The 21,446-nt window shown below is 36.5% G+C and overlaps 2 protein-coding genes across 3 annotated transcripts in view; both read left to right on the top strand.

Moving 5' to 3' along the window:
- The window catches only part of aaas (achalasia, adrenocortical insufficiency, alacrimia), a 31,834-nt gene extending 21,616 nt beyond the window's left edge, over nt 1–10,218 (top strand). For both annotated transcript variants that reach the window (XM_073845220.1, XM_073845221.1), the window contains exons 13-17: nt 6,983–7,055; nt 7,232–7,299; nt 9,397–9,478; nt 9,587–9,671; nt 9,982–10,218. In XM_073845220.1, the coding sequence (XP_073701321.1) occupies nt 6,983–7,055; nt 7,232–7,299; nt 9,397–9,478; nt 9,587–9,671; nt 9,982–10,122 (449 nt within the window). In that variant the 3' untranslated portion in view covers nt 10,123–10,218. The remainder of the gene's footprint in view (nt 1–6,982; nt 7,056–7,231; nt 7,300–9,396; nt 9,479–9,586; nt 9,672–9,981) is intronic.
- Nucleotides 10,219–13,950: 3,732 nt separating this feature from the next.
- Nucleotides 13,951–21,446, top strand: part of LOC141340295 (cyclin-dependent kinase 16) — a 42,700-nt gene continuing 35,204 nt past the window's right edge. Inside the window, exons 1-2 of the mRNA XM_073845222.1 lie at nt 13,951–14,119; nt 19,848–20,000. Coding sequence (XP_073701323.1) covers nt 19,871–20,000 — 130 coding nt within the window. The 5' untranslated portion in view covers nt 13,951–14,119; nt 19,848–19,870. The remainder of the gene's footprint in view (nt 14,120–19,847; nt 20,001–21,446) is intronic.

Genomic DNA, 21,446 nt, shown 5'->3' with positions numbered 1-21,446 from the left:
ATTTTTACTGGAATGCAGTTAATAGATTATAATATAACATATACATATACATATATATATATATATATATATATATATATATATATATATATATATATATATATATATATATATATATATATATATATATAATATTCGTCTAATTAATAGATAACCTATAGTGTTTCATTGACGAGTGAATCATTAGTTCCATTTGTAAATCGTTTATGGTCACACACGGGCATAAATACAATCAAAAAGTCAAAACTTTATTGGCATAATTGTCGTTTACAATGTTTGCAAAATGGCAAATAGCATATATACATAAAGTTATTTAGATTAAGCGATTCACAATAAATAAAAACATTCAGAATGTTTTGTAAAGAGATCAAAATAAAGGTGAAAATAACGAATATAAACGAATAATACAAATATTATGGAAAAAAAGAAGGTCAGTTAATGGACAAGACTCTGGGATGCATAAAATGTTTCTTGTGAGGCTATTAAATTTTAAGTACTTTATGTAATGTTTATTCATGATAAACTTGTGAATGCTGTCTACATTGCGCACAGACATCATTAGCATATACAGCATCGCCTATATAATTATTTAATATTGTATTAATTTCTACAGAGATGATAATCATATCTATAGGAAGCTTTAAATTATTACTTAACGAAATAAAACAAATTGAAAACAAAAACTCGTTTATGTAATCCGTAAAGATAAATTTCTCTCTCAAGGCGTCCAAAAAGGTATTGTACTCGAGGAGCGGATATAATATTCTTGATACTTCAAACTTCCATGTTCTGTTCTATAAATTTTGAGAATTAAAAAAATCAGGCTCTCATGAAATCTTTGAAATCAATCTTTGTATGGCTAGTTTATTCAGTTATTCAGTATTGTTGTGTTTCCCCTGTTTTATTCGTTTAATATTCAGAAACAAGTGCCTTTTTTTTTTCAAAACATTTTTTAAAAGAAAGAATTCAACCCTCCAAAATTTTGTTTGCCTATGTCACAATATGAGATAAATCCAGCCCTGTAAATGATGCTGATTTTTGTTGCCAAATTGGTTTGGAAGCGTTGTTGAATAAACAAGTAACGTTAAACTGAACTTTTATGCCTGTATGACTGACAATTTTATTGACCACTGAGAAAGCATTGATTTGGTAAGATGATGGTTCATACCATGTAGAAAAATTACATTTTGAAAAATAGCTTAGATGTAGTAAACTACTTTTGCCGTGTTGCTGCTGTAGCTTAGCTTAGCTAAGGAATGGGAAACCACTACAACACTGTTATACGTCATCATACGTTGTCGCTAGTTCTTAATGTTACATCAGAGGACATGCGCCGATGTTTATCACACATTTCAAGATGTTGAAAAAAATGTTGTAGCGTTGCAAAAAGTACAAATGTACGGTGTACGCACCGTTCATTCACATGTACACATATGGCCGTAAGCAAAACAAACAATGCGTTATCACATGCACGGCAAATTGCAAATCTGTGGTGTAGTGGTGCCTTGAGAAGTGGGTAAATGCTTCATTTGTGTACAGCAAATTGCTGGAGTTCGAAAATCAGGAGTTAGGCAAAAAAGTGTGAAAGAGTTAAATTTTTGGAGTTTATTCTTTAACTTTCACAACAGTTTGTGTTACGGGATACTCCCTGGCTGTGTTGTATTTCGGAGTTCATTCATTGGTGTTCAGGGGCACGTTTTAACAATAACGTTACATCAGGAGCGCGCCATGACACGAGCCTGGTTCTGCCACACGATCGACTGATGAAGTTGTCTACTTCGTCATGAGGTAGGTAAAAAACTAACTCCAAAATGTTCTTTATCTTCTGACAGACAGCTGATTATAGCTGTTACGTTAGTGTACTGACGCCAATAACCGCGGCGAACTTTGTGTTGAATGAATCTCCGATGCAAAACATGGCTGTTTTGAGCGGACTTTTTTTCGATGTGAACAAGCTAATATTAGCTTACGTCTTTCTGTTCACCTTATTTTTTTGTAAACGAGTGTTTTGCTGTCAAATTTAAGTTGCGACTCGCTCAAGAAACATTCTGTTAAGCTTCCATAATGTCATGCCGACGAGACGAGGTAATATCTAGCAATGTCAGTAAACTGAAGTGTCTAAGTCTAACTTTACCCTGGCTAAAAACGATCATAGTTTAGCCATGAACGTGTAAAGTAATGCCTGCAATGTTTTGAGTCGTAACGGCTAACGTTACAAATGTTTTAGTAGTGACTCGTGACCTATGAGAGTTCGTGGCTTTCATATTAAACATTTTGCATTTTCAATCACACTAACAGGTTGTTTTAAATTACATGTTTTCTCTTCATTGTCAGGATGTTGACAGAAGTGCTGGATGGAGGGAAGTAGTAGTAAAACTGGACGAAATTTGTTTCTCAGATTTTCTCAATTCAGGTGAGTTATGTGTTTAGTAATCAGTTAATAAAGAGTAAGTGACTGTAATTTTATGATTTATTTTGTAAATAACATGTTGTTGATGTTATTGTGTAGTCCAGCAGAAGTTTTTGAGATAAAACAACACTGAAAAAAGATGACCAGGGCTCAGCTGATGTACTACATGTTTTCTTGCTTTTTGGATGTCAAAGGACTGGTAAGTATTAAATAATACTTCAAAATGTTATTGAAAAAAATATATATTTTTACATTTGTCTGAACGATTATCTTTTCTTAAAAAAAAAAAACAATTTCTTTGTGACTGAAGAAAGAAAAGAAAGACATGAACCTCTTGGATGACAAGCGGGTGAGTAAATTATCTGTATTTTTTTGTTCTGGAAGTGGACTCTTCCTTTAATGCCTATTGTTTATAAAGGGATGTTTATCTTGTGTTTCGGTCATGCCAAAGTATTGATGACCATCATCTGGCCACTAAAGAAAACCCTCAGCCATATCATCTTTCCTCAGGGACATCAAAAGCACAGGTTTCCACCTTTTACATCGTCTTGGACTGAGAAGTTTCGCCTTGTCAGTCATGTGAAACCTTGGGTATTGTTGAAGAGCTGTTCAAGTAAAGTAAAGTATCATGATGCTCTGTCCAGCCTGTACATATTTTTTTTTAAAGACAAATGTATATAATAATGATATAGGTAGAACTGAAGTCAAAGAACTGAGAGCAAGGCAGTTGAACAAGCAGTATTCTTATTTAAGCAAAATGTTAAGTTCTGTCCTCTGTGCTCCATCCTTCAGCTTTCAGTTTTGTTTTTATTCAGGCGCCTCAAACTAATTCATGGAATGTATCCTGGTATCACTGTGGAGTTGTTTCTTGTTACTTCATCTGATGTATATCTACCTCTGGTTACACAATACTACTGCACTATTTTATAATTATTCAGGTTTGATTTTATATAATGCAATGATGTGTTTTTGACTATGCTGTATACAATTTTACTAAACATTTCTTGTTGGCACTGCAGACATGTATTAAATGTAAATGTTTTGCTGTTAGATTTTACAGTATTTTATGACAGCAGTTAATTTCAAAGTGTTTACATGCATGGAATTTCAAAATCCAATCTATGTATTTCCTGAAATAAAAGCAGCTAGTTGAGAGTATGGCTTTCAGTGTAGTCATTTCCACATAAAACATATTGTGTTTACCCTAAGAAGTGTTTTTAACACTGGTTAAAGAGTTTAAATTATAATTAACTAAATTTTAGAGTTAAAATTACTCTCCAAATGATTAATATTTTAACTCCAGAAAGTGTTAAAATCTAACTCTGAGAAAGTGTTAAATTCTACTCCATTGAATTTCCTTTTGAACTTTCAATTTGAGCGCATTGGTTTACTGGATCCTTGGACTGAAATGTTTACAGGGGTTCACTGGTTTAAGAAATTTCAGATGGTAAAAATCTGCTTCTTTTTAATTGTAAGGTATTTTTTTTTTTTTCATTATTATGTACTGATTTAAATGACTGGGGTGTGGGAAATTCCCTCGCCACATGGCCTTCCATGTTTCTAACTTGCAGTCAAGTGTATATGACATAAAAATATATTTTGTAATATCAATCAGTGCAAACAGTGCTATCTGCTAGCAAACTTTAGCGATTTTTTGCAAACGTTTATTTACAGAACAACACCATAAACACAAACACAAGATTAAAGGTAATATACATATAATGAAAAATTGTCATAAATATCCTTATTAATGGCAAAAATTACCTATATTTATAAGTCTGCTTGCTCGAGTGAGCAGGCATGTTGGAAAATGGAAATTTCTCTTAGCCCTTCGTTTGAAATGAGGTCCCGAAAATTCTTTGTTTGGAGGCCTATCTGGCCCTTCCCCTTCCCCCTACCCTTCCAACCTAACGAGAAATGAGACACCCCTAGCACTTCACCCCCCCCCCGGAGCCAAGCCAGCTCTTCTCACCTTTATTCATAGGTTGGGGGGAAGGTGAAAGGTGAAATGGCAAGTTTAAAAGTGACACGAACGACCCTCATTAACAATTGTGAGGTTAGATGTTTGAAAGGTTGTGAAAAAAATGGAGGCACCAGTGCAATCACTTTTTTTGTGTGAAAATAAATAAATAATTTCTTCATTTTTGCTTATAAAGGTATAGGAGTAATACATCATTCTGACCTGTAACGGGTCCATTTTTATTTTAGTGCACTCACAATAGCCTATAAACAACTCATGCGTTTATAAAATAAAGGAAAACAGAAGATGCGCTTTCTGCCGTCTGTTCTTGAACATCGCTTCACAATGAACAAAAGCTTTAAATTACCACTTTAAAACGAAATAATTCAAATCGAAAATAGAAACGTTCATTATGTAATCTGTAGGCCTAAAGATTTAAAGATATTTCTATATAAAGGCACGTCCAATTTAGAAATGGCGAGAAATTTTTCTATTTATCTCCATTATTGATGAATGTCTAAAATATAAAAGTAAGGAAAAGCCTAAAACAGGGCTGATTATATTTATTTTATAATTCTATTAAAATTATAATGTTATAGAATATACTATAAAATAATTATAATTACAAATTATACTGGCATAGAGTATATGTAAAACTTTAATAATTGTAGCTGCTTATATTTTCAGATTTTATGTTTCTCTGTTCTATATATCTTAAAATTTAGAGGATTTGCTGCAACGCAATTTTGTCCGATATGCAAATTATTTATTAGCCTATTAGTATTTTAATCCATAAAGCAAATGCTTTAAAAACACCTTTAAAAAATACTATTTTTGCATCCAGATGCTTTTAAAGAACTTTTCAATATACATGTTATCTTATATCTTAAATGAACTTGTATCTTAAATGTAAACCATGATTTCGTTGTATTCCCTGTGTAACGAATCTCTTACTTATAGCTACATTTTAGGTGCGTCTGAGCTTTGTTGTTTATGGTTTTTTTAAAAATCAAGAGTTGCGCGCACTCAACAAAACTGACAAGACTCATTTGAACGCTTCTGATAGACATTGCATTCCTAACCCAACAGAATCGTGTGTGGTTCGTTATAACACTGTAAAAACGCCTAAAAAGAATTACGGTGCAGATTATCTGATCTTAATGTAATGCCGCAATTTACATTTTCTATTCATTTTCATTTTATTGTCAACAGACGTAATATATTGATTTTGTTTGGGCAGGGGAATATGTCCAATTTAGTGGCATTTTTTGGCCCCAGGTCAAGCCTTCCCCAGCCTTACACACGCTCCGCCTATGATACTAACTATATATATACCCTTAGAATATATAGCCTATATATACCCACTTAGAATAATTTTCTTCCCGACCCGACACGCTAAATTTAATTCTCATTTCCAGAATCTCACATTTAACCATTTGGAAACAATGTCGAGTATAAAACTTTTTTCGCAGTACATCCATTATATTTCCATGTTCCACTTTTAAGACGTATTACAGCCCTGCATTTTAGTCCGTCAAAGATCAAATGCGGGCTAAAATTATATTTTAGACATTCAGTGGTGATTTTAAAAAAAATTGCAGCGCTGGAGGAACCACGAGACCAGGCTACCATGACGGTCCTGTTAGCAGCATTGAGCGCACGTTCAGCACAGCTTGGAAGGGTTCCTTGTTTAAAGCTTACCACAAAACACTGGCAAAAGTAAATACCATGACTGTCTAATAGTAAGGAGATATTTTAATTATTTATTTAGAAACTACTGTTTTCTGAGTCAGTGATGATGCAGTTAACAGTCCTCATATCCTCGTTGGACGCGCGCCTTTAGAGAGAAATGCATCTCTATGGACTAGCTACATAATAAAAACAGTTTTTGTTTTCTATTTGTTTTTTTCGTTAAGTAGTAATTTAAGTCTTTCTACATATTTATTTATCATGTCTGACAAAAAAATAACGGTTAAATATTTTCCACTGAAAAAAAAATGTAACTGATCGAGCTTGAGCCTTCATGTCCTAAAAATGTGTTTTGCTCTCTCCGCACAAACGATTGGATATGCACCTAATAGCGCATATTTATATCTATTATTATTTATTTCTTTTATTTTACATCTATGGATTTTAGTTTAGCCAATTCGTGATTTGAGAAGGCAAATTGAAAGAGTAGGTCAACTCACTGTCTGCCGCTTGGTCTTTAAGAAACAAAAAGCTTACGTTTAACGAACAAAAATGCTCCAATTTTTTTTTCTAAATTAACTTAATAAAAAGGAAACGAAATTATAAATACTTTGCCGTTACATACAGAATGAATTACCGATTATGGCGCCAGATATTGAAACAACAGACATAAATACTGTCCAAATAGCCCTCTTTGTGCAGGGCTTGGCCACAGAATGTTGTTCCTTGCGCCACCTGGTGGATATTATATGAAGCGCAACAACGTTTTAAAAAAACCTAAAAAAGCCCCTGCAGGCCGCCGCGTGGCGACGCGTGCTGAATTGCAGGCTGCCGCGTGAAAAAAGACGCATTTTTAATGGCCAGATCTGTACCTGAACAGGCTCGTACAGTATGTAGTAGTACACTTTTCTCTTGTGTTTCAGGTGGTCCTAAAGCCGCCACCGTAGTGGCTGATCTCTCCGAAACCACCTTCCCCGGACCTGATGGGGACCTCACGTAAGATGGCCGTTTCCTACACGAGCGTCTCATTTGCTCATGATAGAGAACAGTTCAAAGAGAATTCTCTAGTGATGTTCGTTCATAAAGATTAATCATTTAAGCTACTGAAATACCTACCCAATGAAACAGGTTTTTGCTGTCCTGTCTGAATGTCCTGCTCTTGTGTGTGTCAGTGTCGGAGGAGAGGTGTGCTCTCTTTCATGGGATCCGAGAGGTGAAAGACTGGCCGTTCTTCTGAAAGGTAAAATGAAGCTCTTATGACCCTACTGTCACCACAGACATCACAAACGCTTACCATCCAGCAGCCTGTGGAGCTGTTTCCCTGCCAGAACCAGATTTTGAGATTAGCGTTCTCATTCATCTTTACCCTCTTTACAGCTCTATAGCATGTTGGGCTGCAGTATGAAATTATTTGGGCTGAATATTATGAAATTTGGCTGACTAATAATTGTCTAAGAAATAATTGCGATTATGCCGATTAATTCTGTTTTATGGCTTTAACATACATTTTTATGCGCATTGTCCATTAAATTGTCACAAAGGTTGTGATTTGGGACAACATAACATGGAAATGTTTCTGAAAACCAGAGTTACCTTTACTTAGAGTTACTTAGAAATAAATATTTTACACACTGCAGCTAAATTAGGTTGTCAGTTCACCTTTTCCTCTTTAATCGCATTCTGTACACACATAATTCAATAAAATACTGAAGTCACTGCATTTGACAACTGCATTAACTCCCCAAAAATACAGCTAACATTAGTGACAGCCACTTTTACAGAAATGCCATGCCGTGTAGAGCCCTGTATTTCACTACTTTTTTTCTATGCCCATTGGGCCTGTTTTAGGTTTCTCCTCCTTTTTAATTTTTAGACATCCGTCAATTATGGTGATGAAACTTCAAGACGTCATTTTTGTTAGGTGCTCCTGTTCAGGAATGAGACGACTGAAAGCGTTTTATGTTTGTTTACTTCATTTCATAAAAGCTCTGTTTGTACTGTTTTGTTGATATTGTGAGTGCACACAAATACAAGTTGACCCTTTACAGTTCTGAATGATGTATCACCTCTTACCATCCTTACGATGGATCATTTTAAATAGTTTCCAGTGGAAAAAACGCAAGTGCTCGCCTGCATGTCCTGGAAAGCCTGCTTCAGTTTCCACTCTCCGCAAAAATGATCGGATAAGCGCCTAATAGCGCACATTTATCTTGGCAGGTTGTGATGATTTGAGAAGGCAAATAGATTAAACAGAACAGTCTTCCGCTGGCCTCTGTTTGTTACTTTAAAAAACAAAAACATACTATTTAACGAACAAAAAATGCTCCAAAAGTTTTTCTAAATTAACTTAATAAAAAACCAAACAAAATATAATCACTTTGCCATTACATATCAAACTCAACTATTTTAATAGCTGAAACGGTAAGCTGCTTCGGGAGAAGGGGGAAAAAGACAGGCTTGGGTCGGAAGAGTGTGCGAAACTAATAGCGGTTCATGTCTGCTAACTTTGATAACTCCATAAACCCGATCGCTTTTTGATCCGAGCTTGTTTACGCTTTTTGAACAAAACACAACGCCTTCATCCACTGTTCTTTGGTTAAACTGTTAAATGACGAGCGTTGTGTCACTATTACTTTTGTCACAATAACAGACACTAAATGCGTGAAATGACAAAACTTTGCTATGGTTTCCAAGCTGTCAATCATCGCAGTTATGAGACTTTTAGGGGATTTTGACTCCCGCATTTAAATGCTGTTGTCACTCCTGGAACTCCTGTATGAATACGCTGCCTTTTTTGTGGTTGCTAAATGAGCGCAGTAATCCCTAATGTCTGAATTGACCGCGATCAGACGGTTATTTAATAATCGTGACAGACTTACGTGAATGTTTGTGTAACAAAAGACTTCAAAACAAATCTTGAGCAATCAGCTGACAAAGCAAGTTTTCTTTCCCCCCGGTGAGTGTGTCAAATGAAAATCTGGCCGCAGAATTTGTAGCCAAATAATGCATGAAATGCTAAACTCGGGAAAGCATTTTTGAACCATATCAATACTGAAACAGGAATACAGAAACATTTAATCGGAAGATGTGCTGCGTTCAATCTGGTTTAATTTGATTTAATGTAAACGGATGATATATTGACAGTATCAAAGCTGAACTTGCAGTTTAGACCAAACAAATATGATACTTGAATACAAAAACTAGTAAAGTAATTCACAATTCTGGATGTTGACAGATTATAATAAATGCTAAAAAAAGTTTTTCTTAAGAATCTCGTACTCAATTAAAACATGTCTTTTGTCTTTCTTCTTTGGTTGCTCATTTGTTCTTCATGCAGGTGATTCACAGGCCGGTAATCACCCATCGGTCATAGCCGTCTTTAAAACACGCTCCAGTCCAGTGTTTGAGTTGCTGCCATGGTGCGTATGATACTGTATGAACTCATGACTGTTAGGAACCTGAGGAGAGTCATTGTTGTCAGCATTTGAATGCAGTCAAGTCTTGAAGTTTTCATGTGTCTGTCTTAGTGGTTTTGTGATGGGCGAGGCTGGAGCAGAGCCTAGATTCATGCAGTTCCATCCGCACTTCCAGCACGGCGCTCTGCTTACTGTGGTAAGTCACAATGATACAAGAAGAACAATCCTGCTAGATCAGGAATGGCCAGCTTTGGTCCTAATCAAAATCACAGGGTTGGAGCTAAACTCTGCAGGACAGTGGCCCTCCAGGACCGAAGCAGCTGTGGATGGAGGATGGTATTGAGTGTGACACTATAGGAGCAGCCTAAGTATAGCAGAACTGGTGTCAGATGACGTGAGCTTGACTGATTCGCTGCCTGACCTGACTGTGTGTTTGATTTATAGAGAAAAAATGATTGCATTGATTGTAAACACCTGAAGCTGATTGTCGAGTCTCTCTGTTGCAGTGCTGGTCTGATGGGCGCATCTCTCACGTGCCGTTTTACTTCAGCAGCGCTGGGCTTTTAGGAGACTCGCCGCAGCAAGCCCTCGCCAGCAGCGCAACGGATCATTCTTCAAACAAACTCTACACTGAACTTATTTCCTGAACACCTTCACTTCCCTCAACCACTGACATTAACCAGTCCACAGACTCTTTACCTGTCAACTCTTAATCTACTGTCATAATAAACTTGTTTACAGCACACCTGTGACTTATATTTGTTTGTCTTCAAATACACATAAGTGGATTCCACATGCAGGTGCATCTCAAAAAATGAGAATATCCTGAAAAAGTTTGTAACTTATTTCGAAAACTGAAGCTTTCATATATTCTAGATTCATTACGTGTAAAGTAAAACATGTCTAAAGTTTTTTTTTTAGTTTTAATTTGATCATTAATCGAAGACATTTCTGTTGTTCCTCATTGTTTTTGTTTTGTTTTTTTTTAGTCGTTTATTTAAAATCGGTGTCAGTAGTTGCTGTGTATTTTGCTTTTCATAACTGACTGATAGCAATTAAACTCAAATGTCGTTAGATGCATGTTCAAATAGAGATTGTTTAATGCACTCTGGTTTTGTTTTGTGTTGCCTTTTTTCCTTTTTTTTTTTTTTTTTGGCAAGAGCCTTGCAACAATTAAAAAAAATAAATAATAATTTGCAGATGAGAGATGTTGTTTATGGAGCATTTAAGAGAAGAGAAATGTATTGCCCATAAAAGGCTGTGCCTCTAGTACTTAAACACACGAAAAGTCAACTTTTGCAATGTTATTCGTCCATAAATACTTGCAGCAATGCATTACACATAGTAGGTATTATCACAATGCATGTTCTCTCTGGATGCACAAATACAAGACATTACAAAATAAATAAAAGAAATATAGATGACACTGCTAGCACATGTCTCCATGTTTCTGTATGTTTACACAAATTTACAAACATGTACACAGGTATGTTTAAAGCAAGTTGGAAAATATCAAAATGTGAAAGGTGGTTATAGCAATGATTAGAAAAACAACTGCCCAAACTAAAATATAGATATATAATACTGTGTTTGGAACCTCTGGAATGGCAGTGTCAGTTCAATGAAAAGGGGGAAAACAAAATTCCTTTATTCAAATGGATCTTTATTGCTATATTAGAGCTAGTAAAATGGCCTTTTTTAGGTGTTACAGTATTCCATGAATCTTCATTGTAGCTGGATCCAGGAGAATATGATGTGGTGATTGGTTCAATTAATAAGAACTACTGGACACTCATGGTCTGTTTCTTTCAAATCTCATCCTTCCATAAACTGAAGTGATTTTAAATTTAAAGCAAGATTAAATCAAGATTAAACTATTTATTTTGCAGGTGATATATCCGAAAGAATGGAGAATTTTATACCTGAATTCCCTTGGTGAAACCACTCAGAAAGAAGCTTGGGGTAAAAAGGTTGTAAGGCCAGAACAAACATATGCCATTCATGTCCTCATTTATCAATTGTTTGTCTGATTTTATTAATCTATTTATTTCAAAAGCTTCTGTAAAGCAACTTTATGGCCACAAAAGGAATGGATGGGGAGTGGGAATGTGGCACTTTACCACACAGCCTCCAACAGGATGGCACTTCATGTGGTATTTTTATATGTAAAGTAGGTGTTTTTCTAAATGCACACTTACTAATTAAAAATGTTAAAAGTATTGAGGGTTTAATGAGTTCTTCTTGTAGTTTGCAGAAGCAATTCTAATAGGCTGCAGTTTGGAGTTTGAAACCACAGCTGCCAATGTTGAGATGTTTTGCAAAGAAATGGCCCTGTGTCTGCTACAAGAAAGTGGTGTGTGTTTGATTTGCCTCCTGTGGCCACGCTACACAAGCACTGTTAATACCAAGCATTTTATTTCAGTTAGTGCTATACAGCACCCTGTTTTGCTTCAAAAACATTTGTCAGTATTTTACTTCCACAGCAGTGCAGGAGTATGCATACAGCAACACAATGAAAGACTGCACCAGGTTCTGACCAGACGTAAAGAGAGTGGACTGAAACTGAATGACTGAATGAGAAATGTGTCTTTGCTAAGTAAGTTGTAATTCTGCCACAGAAATACACTAAAAATGGAGAAGAAAACTTGAAGCATGTGCATAAACCTTGCGCGCTGAATACAAACCCAACACAACGACAACAAGACGAACATGGACAATACATTTATTCTACTATTTATTAATCTGTGTAAATATTAGTTAATAAAAATACCATCGTTCATTGTTTGTTCATGTTGTTCTTGCTCTTACGTGAATCATTGTTTCACTAGATACACAGATTAGCTGTACACACGAAAACGCAAGGGTGTCATTTTTAGAACTATTTCATAATATTGTCGATTATATGGCTTATAACGTCTGCGGTTATGAATGTGGGTTTGCATTTTTTTAATCTTTCAAGAGGATTAACATTGCTTTCGTTTTTGAAAGGAAAGCGCTGATCCCGTTCTACATATGCGTCAGCAGAAGTGAGTATATGGGTTTTTTATGCATCTTTGCAAATGGCATTTCTTAATGTGTTTGTAAGCAAGTTTCGCTGATAAACACAGCTAAAGTAAACATTACGGCTCATCATCCTACTGCAGAGAGGGGCGGGGCGAGCAGAGCTCATTAGCATTTAAAGAACATGCAACAGAATAACTTCATTTCTCTCCATATAATGGACTTCTGTGGTTTGAAATTCCAAAATGCAGCTTCAAAGGGCTTTGAATAATCCCAGCTGAGGAAAGAAGGGTCTTATCCAGCAAAACGATGGGTTGTTTTCTTTAAAAAATTACAATTTATATACTTTTTAACCTCAAATGCTTGTCTTGGCTAGCTCCGCAAGTCGAGTGTTTGAGATTAAAAAGTAGTTGTAAATGTTTTTAGAAAATAACCGATTGTTTCGCTAAATTAGACCCTTCTTACTCAGCTGGGATCATTTAGAGCCCTTTGAAGCTGCATTTAAACTGCATTTTGGAAGTTCAGACTCAGGGAGAAGAAGATAGAAGTCCATTATTAGGCGAGAAATCCTTATATGTTTTCCTCAAAAAACGCCATTTCTTTACAACTGATGAAAAGACATTATCTGCACATTCTTGTTCCGAAAGTGAACTACTCCTTTAAGACCCTAAAGAATCATATCAAGCCTGAATTAGAATATGAGGATCTGCATGCAGAAGAATGGCAGAAAATTCAAAAATCCAGATCTGCAAAGCCTGTGGCATAATTATAAAGACATGAGACTACAATCACTGACAAAATGCTTTAACTCAGTGCTGGGTCAAGAGTCTGAATACTTATGCAACGCGATATTTAGATTTTTAAATAATAAATTGTGATGTTTCGAGTTTATTTTCAATAAAAAAAATATGGTTTTGTAAGTGAATATTAACTACTGTGTTACTTTTTTTCTATTTATTCCCCTTTTTTAATTAAGTTCGATTAAAAAAAAAATCTAAATTAAATGTCATTAGGTGTTGTTAACACTGATGTGGATTACACACACACCCCACCAAAAATTCTGATACAAAAAATAATTATAATAAAAACTTTACAGCTTTAAGTTGAATATTTTTAAAATTCTAATGTAATCATGAAATGATTATGGCTGCTGACTGTTTTACAATAAATGTGTCATTATTGAATAAGGCGGAACTTATCTTGAAAGAGGAGCATCTACTGTATATTGGCTGAATGCAAGAATGAGCATGAGTGCTGCACTCTAAAACATCTTTGACATGTTGTGTAGCCTATGTTAAATGTTATTATGAAATATTGTGTGTACTCTTGTATATATTAAAGGTGCATATGTGCATGTGGGTGTATGAAGAGAGGGGTGATTCCGATACGGGATGTTTACTGTAACGCACATCAGAGCTTCATCACAGAGGGCAACGCGGTCACGTGATCTCGAGGAGTCCCGGACAGGAGAAATGTCCGTGCATCTGTTCATCGGCGATTCAGCTCGAACACTGCAAACATTCAGCCGGTCAGAGAGCAGGTGTTATTTAGTCCGATGTAAAGGCGACATAATCTACTGCAGTCAGCGGTGTCAGTGAAAGCGGCTGTGTCAGCACAGAACACACGCGTCGCGTCTTGCCGCAGGTAGGCTACTGTATGACCCTCTGCGGCGTTTTCCTCCCGATTACCGGTGTATTGTGCTTTACATAGCAGTGCACTTAGGAACTTTCAGTGCAGTTACTGACTAGGGTAGACTTATGTTGATTTGGCCAGTGTTTGCGGTATTTACCTGAGCCTGTGCTTTAAGATGCAGGATTCAGCGGTTATTAAAGCGTGTTGTCATGCTCTGTTTGGCATTCAGTGATTTCAGCATCTGTGAGACAGACTAAAATGACGCATATGTGTCAGACTGGGACAGTAGGACAAGACGTTAATGTACAGAGAGTTGCTTTAAGAGATGTCCTTATATCGTTCCAAAATTTAAAGGGATAGTTCACCCCCCAAACATGACTTTCGTTTTAGATGGAACACTATGAATAATTCTGAAGAATGTTCACAATGCTCTTTTACACACAATAAAAGGGATACAACATGGAGCATAAAATCTTTACACAGCTTGACCATTGTTTAGAGTGAAATAACTTTGAGAATGTATTTTGGGATTTGTGCATTAGGACAAATATGGAAGTAGTTTTCTTTCAGAACTATTTGGTAAATCTACAGGACAGTACAGCTTAAACCAGCTTAAATATTCTACATTTTAGATCTGGCCTAGCATCACAAAACTAGCATTTTATAGTCTAGTCTTGTTGGTGAACCAGCATAGCCATACTTTTCACTACATGTCCAAATGAGAAGCACTAGCGTAAGTAAAGCCCAAACTTGATACGGTTGAAGACCAGAGTTTATGCACACCTTGCAGAATCTGCGAAATTTTAATTATTTTACCAAAATAAGAGGGATCATACAAAATGTATGTTATTTTTTGTAGTACACTGAGAAGTTTACATAGTCCACAAGAGAAAATAATTGTTGAATTTATAAAAATTAACCAGTTCAAAAGTTTACTCACACTTGATTCTTAATACTGTGTTGTTACCTGAATGATCCACAGCTGTGTTTTTTTGTTTAGTGATAGTTGTTCGTGAGTCCCTAGTTTGTCCTGAACAGTTCAACTGCTCTGTTTTCTGTTTTCTTCAGAAAAAAACATTCAGGTCCCACAACTTCTTTGCTTTTTCAGCAGTTTTGTGTATTTGAACCCTTTCCAACAATGACTGTATGATTTTGAGATGCATCTTTTCACACTGAGGACAACTGAGGGACTCATATACAGCTATTACAGAAGGTTCAAACACTCACTGATGCTCCAGAAGGAAAAACATGCATTAAGAGCTGAAGGGTGAAAACTTTTGAACATATTTCTGTTTCTTAATTTGTTTTTATTTTGTCTAAATGTCATATTTTTTCATTTAGTACTGCCCTTCAGAAGCTACAGAAGATACTTATATGTTTTCAAAATAAGTTAAATTTACCCTGATCTCCAAATTCCAAAAGTTTTCACCCCTGGCTCTTCCTTCTGGAGCATCAGTGAGTGTTTGAACCTTCTGTAATAGCTGCATATGAGTCCCTCAGTTGTCCTCAGTGTGACAAGATGGATCTCAAAATCATACAGTCATTTCTGGAAAGGGTTCAAATACACAAAAATGCTGGAAAACCAAAGAATTTGTGGGAGCTGAAGGATTTTTCTGAAGAACAGCAGGCAGTTTAACTGTTCAGGACGAACAAGGGACTCATGAACAACTATCACTAAACAAAAAAACACAGCTGTGGATCATTCAGGTAACAACACAGTATTAAGAATCAATTGTATGTGAACTTTTGAACTGGGTCATTTTTATAAATTCAATTTATTTTCTCTTGTGGACTATATGTAAACATCTTTTATGTGAAATATCTTATTCAGGTCAGTACTAAATAAAAAATAACATGCATTTTGTATTATCTCACTTATTTGGGTAAAATATTTAACATTTTGGAGATTCTGCAAGGTGTATGTAAACTTTTGATCTTAACTGTATATAGTATGACATCCAATGTTTAAAAGAAAACAATAGTATAAGATGGGGGCAAACAAGAACAATGTGCATTCACTTTTAAATTTTAACATATTCAGATAAACGTTTAGCATGAGCAAGATGATGATGCATCAGCCAATGTGTTGTTAAGGGGGCTAAATAGAAACTATTGCTGATTTAGTTATTTAGTCATAGCACAAAATGTGCCACAACTGGGGAAAGAAGCCACTTGCTAAACTTTTGCAGAATGACTTCTGATGTATAGTTTACCCTTATTTTACCCTATTACTATATTATTATTATTGTGCATCATTTAAAATCAAGCTGTAATTTTGTCAACACTATGACTCAGTGGGTCTAGAGCTGTTGTCTTACCAGCAAGAAGATTTAAGTCCCGACTCAGCCCGAAAATGATTGTGTGGAGTTTGCATTGTTTCCCCTTGTCTGTATGGGTTTCCTCACAATACAAAGACACACAGGATAAGTGATTAGGAGCTGTTAAATTGTCCATAGTGTGCAAAGATGTGTCTGTATGTTAGCTCTGGAGTGGACTGGCCATCTACCCAGGGTTGTCATGTGCCTGTGGCCCGGGATGCTGGGATAGGCTCTAGCCCTGTCACGACCCTACAGATGAAAATCGGTTCGGAAAATGAATGGATGGACGGACAGTTGTGTGTATTTGGTGCAGGCGTTCAGCAGTATTATTCACTGTTGAGTTGAATTGTACTGTATGTAAAAGAGCAATGTGAACATTCTGTAGGGGTTAGAATGATATTATGTAGCAGGGGTACATTTACATGACAACAGTGTACAGCTTTTCCTTTGCATTATTAAAAGTTAGCTTTGTAAACACCTAATGAACATGGAATCGATAACCAGATTCTTTTCAAAAACATGCATTTTGAAAAAATATGATTTTTTTTTAACCCTATTTTAAGAACTCTTCATGCATTTTGACCGTTTATTTACTTGGCCTGTAAAGAGTTTTCAGCTAAATGTTAAATTACCTAAATTAGTTTCATGGTGGAATTATTCCTTCCTTAAATAATCATACTACTTTAATATGATTGCTGTTCTGATAAAGATTATGACTAAATGACACGTCAGTGGTTACATGGCATTTCCATAAGAACTTTACTTAGTTCTGTGGAAAAAGCTTAATTCTACAAACAATAGAGAAGAAAGTCTCTGTTCTGGCAGAGCTTTGGCTGATATTCTTTTTAGTTTTCTGTCCTTTTTGGTGCCCCTTTCCCTTTATCTGTTCCATGGCTTCTCTTAGTGCTTCTTGTTGACATTTGGCTGTACTCTTTAATTGTTGCTCTCCTTTCAAAATGAAGGCCTTATGTTCACCAAAATTGGCCACAAGCACTTCTAATCCTTTAAATGTGTCTCAAGAAAAGCCTTTGACTCTAGGAAAGCCTGGCAATCAATTATTAAAACAATTGACTGTTAATTTCCCACCTACATCATTCACATCTTAGTAGAACGTGATGACAGCTTTGTTGAATGTATTGCCTGGGAAGGGACTGGTTTGGTTCATTCAGATTTCTTGTAATTTAATAAACCCAGTAAATAAAATATTTATTCGAAAGGGTTTGAACAAAGTTTTTCATGCTTGTTCAATGACCCATAAGCAATCATTGATTTTAAGCAGAATGCAATTTAAGGAGTAGTTCACTTCCAGAACAAAACCTTTACAGATAATGTACTCACCCCCTTTGTCATCCAAGATGTTCATGTCTTTCTCTCCTCAGACGTAAAGAAATTATGTTTTTTAAGGAAAACATTTCAGGATTTCTCTACATATAATGGATTTGGTGCCCCCATGTTTGAACTTACAAAATGCAGTTTAAATGCAGCTTCAAGGGGTTCTACATGATCCCAGTCAAGGAAAAGGGTCGTATCTAGCAAAACAGTTAGTTATTTTCTAAAAATAATGTATAATTTATAAACTTTTTAACCTCAAACATTCGTCTTATCTAGCTCTGCGTGAACTCTGTTCTGGCTCATGACAAAACTCCCATCTCATATTCTCCTCCAACTTCAAAATAGCCCTACATCGCTGTTTTCTCATGAAGCAGAAAACACAGAGTATGCAGAGCTAGACAAGATGAGCGTTTGAAGTTAAAAAGTATATAAATTGTACATTGTACAAAACAACCAATCGTTTCACTAGATAAACATCTTCCAGATGTTTCCAGATGACCATGGCCGAGCCAAAAGACCATGAGAAATCCATAAAGGAGGCATCGGAGGAGAGGACTACGGCAGAGCCGGAAGAATAGAGATCCTCAGCAGGGCCCCTAGCAGTCTTAGGCTTAGACCATTAGTCCAAAAGACCACTGCTGATCTGGCTAGTCAGAAGACTAGAGGACTAGGAAAAGTCAGCAGAATAGGAGGATGAGTTGGAGTCAGGGTAACCGTTAAAGACCCAATTGAAGTCGGTGGAGAAAAAAGTATATAAGTAAATAAGTATAAGCCACTTATGGGCAGGGACCTGAGTGAAAGCAGCCTAGTCTTCGGATCTTCTGACTGGGGGTCCATTTCAGACGTATGCTCAGGATTCAGGTCTGTGGCAGGTGCGTGCATTGGTTTATTGTGCATTTGGCTTCTCAAAGACTAGAGCAAACGTTGTGTTTAGTGACATTGTTATCTTCCTCCACAAAATGGGATGTACTGTCTTTGGGCCCATTTGTCTTGGTTTAACTGCCTAAAGTTGACAAAATGTTAAACTGGGCTTTGGCTAATTGATACGATCTTCCATGAAGAAACTCACACTTGCTGATGGCTCATTGACACAGTCTGTTATTTTTATGGCCCGGCGTGTCGATTCTTTGTAACCTTGTGACTTCATAAAACATGGTCAACATGGAAGGAGGCTTGCGCTTTTTTAGCCTCTGCAGAAAGTGAAGGCATTTCTGTGCTTTCTTGGCCAGTGAAGTAGTACAAAGGGGCAAAGTTAGATTGTCTGTGATGTTCAGACCCAGAAACCTGTTGCACCCGACTGTCAATAGGAGACCCATTGATGTGCAGTGGAAGACCAGTGGTGTGGGACTTCCTGAATTCAAGGATTATTTATTTTTGCTTTGTCAACATTCATACTTTGTTGTTCAGGATCCAGCAGAGTGAGCTTGGATTCTCTGTAAGGTTCTGAGGGTTTATTGTGCTGAATGCTGAACTAAAGTCTATGAACAGCATTCTGACAAAGCCTTATGAAGGGCAAGGAACATGGTAGCTTCAGAGCAGTTGGGTTTGTATGCAAACGGGAGAGAGTTCAGAAAGGTGGTCAGTGTAGACTTAATGTTTCTAATTACTAGCCTCTTAAAGCACTTCAGAATTATTAGTGCCACAGGGCACAAGACATTGATGCAGGTCACAGTGAATATTTCTGGAAGCTGTATGCTTGTGGTGGATTTGAAGCAGGCAGAAAGAACATCCAAGCTCAGGCAGTTCTAAAAGATGTTTTTAAAAGCATCAGCCCATGAATCTGCACGTTATTTCAGTACAAGGACAGAATCTTAAGGCCATGATTTCACACTGTGTGGAGTTATTGAAACTCAGCAAAGCTATGCGAACCGAACATGTCCCTTGAAGATACAGTTCTGAAAAAACACAAATGGTCCTCGATAACACACTTTTACCTGTGATTTAGCATGTGCTTTCTCAAAAATCCCAAGCCTGCTCAGTGATATTACATGTATGTTTACCACAGAGTGCTACATTTGAACATTCATAATCTTCTTTAAGATGGAGCTACTGAAAGTGCATATGTGACCTGAACCAAAAGTATCCTTTAGGTCGCGGGCAGAGTCAAGTTTTGATGGACCGCATGAAGATAATTAAAAAGCGCCTGTCCATGAGCTTGCAAAGTGTACGGCGTGTGGACGACAGTCTCTCAGAGCTTCCTGAACACACTGGACTGGATGAGCCTCCCTTGTCACGAGACAGTGGTGAGAACAAGCTTTTACAGAAACACACACACACAAGCCCACACACACACACACACACACACACACACACACACACACACATGTTTGTTTTTGTGAATTGTGGGGACATTCCATAGACGTAATGGTTTTAATACTGTACAAACGATATTTGCTATCACCCTACACCTTCCCTACACCTAAACCTAGCCCTCACAGGAGACTGTGCATATCTTTACATTCTCAAAAAAATGTATTCTGTATGATTTATAAGCCTTTTGAAAAGTGGGGACATGGGCAATGTCCTCATAAGTCACCCTCTCCTTGTAATACCTATGTCATACCCATGTTATTACACCAATTTGTGTCCTGATATGTCACAAAAACAAGGTACACACACACACACACACACACACACACACACACACACATTCATTTAAAGGAAGCATTTGTACACTATTGTTTAAACTGATGCATGAAAATGAGACAAAAATGAGACAAATTGTGTTGAATTCTTATGCAAAGTTTTAGGACAGCACTTATTACATATTGAGCATGAAGACAACAGAAGTTGGTGATGTTTTCAGCAGGTGTCCAGGCACCTGCCTATGACATCACGGACCACGTGGACCAATAGGTCATGCTAGAGGACACAGCGGAATTCCTAATATACATAAAATCATTATAATATATAGAGCGGTTAAAACATGGCTATTGTGTTGTAAAGTTTCCTTCTTTTGATTAAGGATTTGTTTTTCAAAATGCTGGGGTGCAATCTCACCCAGACAGACATCATCACCTACTAACGTTAAATCTATGGGCTGGACTCACACCATAGTCAACTGAATGACTGGAATATTACAAATATTACTGGTGATGAAGGTCACAGTGTGACAGGGTCTCCCCCAACAATGCACAGATTAAAGGGATAGGTCACCCAAAAAATTATATTTGCAGTTAATTTACTCTAATTTGTCTTTAGCAGAACAGTGAAGATTTTTAGCTGTAACCGTGGTCCTGATTATTCTTAAAAAGCATATTATGGAATCCAAAATTAATACCCATGGCTCCTGGTGACTCTTCCACAGACCAATCCTTTTGCGTCACTAAAATTCAAAATATCACCAGGAGCCACTGTTATGAATTCCTTTAGAAGTAAGGTGCAGACTGTATTTGCCAAGATATAATTTTTTTTTAAAAACAGGAGCAAAGAAAATCATTGAATTCTTTGCAAAGCTATATACAGTACAGACCAAAAGTTTGGACACAACTTCTCATTCAAAGAGTTTTCTTTATTTTCATGAAACTTTGCTCGAAGTATCACCTGGGTCTCTACACATGAACTCAAGCATTGAGAACATTGTTTGTGTACACAGAGTTTACTAAAACTAATTCTACAAACAACTCACTTTTACTGTTTGAGATTTGAGACTTATTAAATACTTTTCCAAAAGTGAAGGGGGAATTAAG

Source organism: Garra rufa, chromosome 8 (assembly GCF_049309525.1).
Source record: "Garra rufa chromosome 8, GarRuf1.0, whole genome shotgun sequence".
NCBI classification, from domain to species: domain Eukaryota; kingdom Metazoa; phylum Chordata; class Actinopteri; order Cypriniformes; family Cyprinidae; genus Garra; species Garra rufa.
Note: the sequence above shows the minus strand (reverse complement) of the source record. Positions and strands in the feature narration are given on the sequence as shown.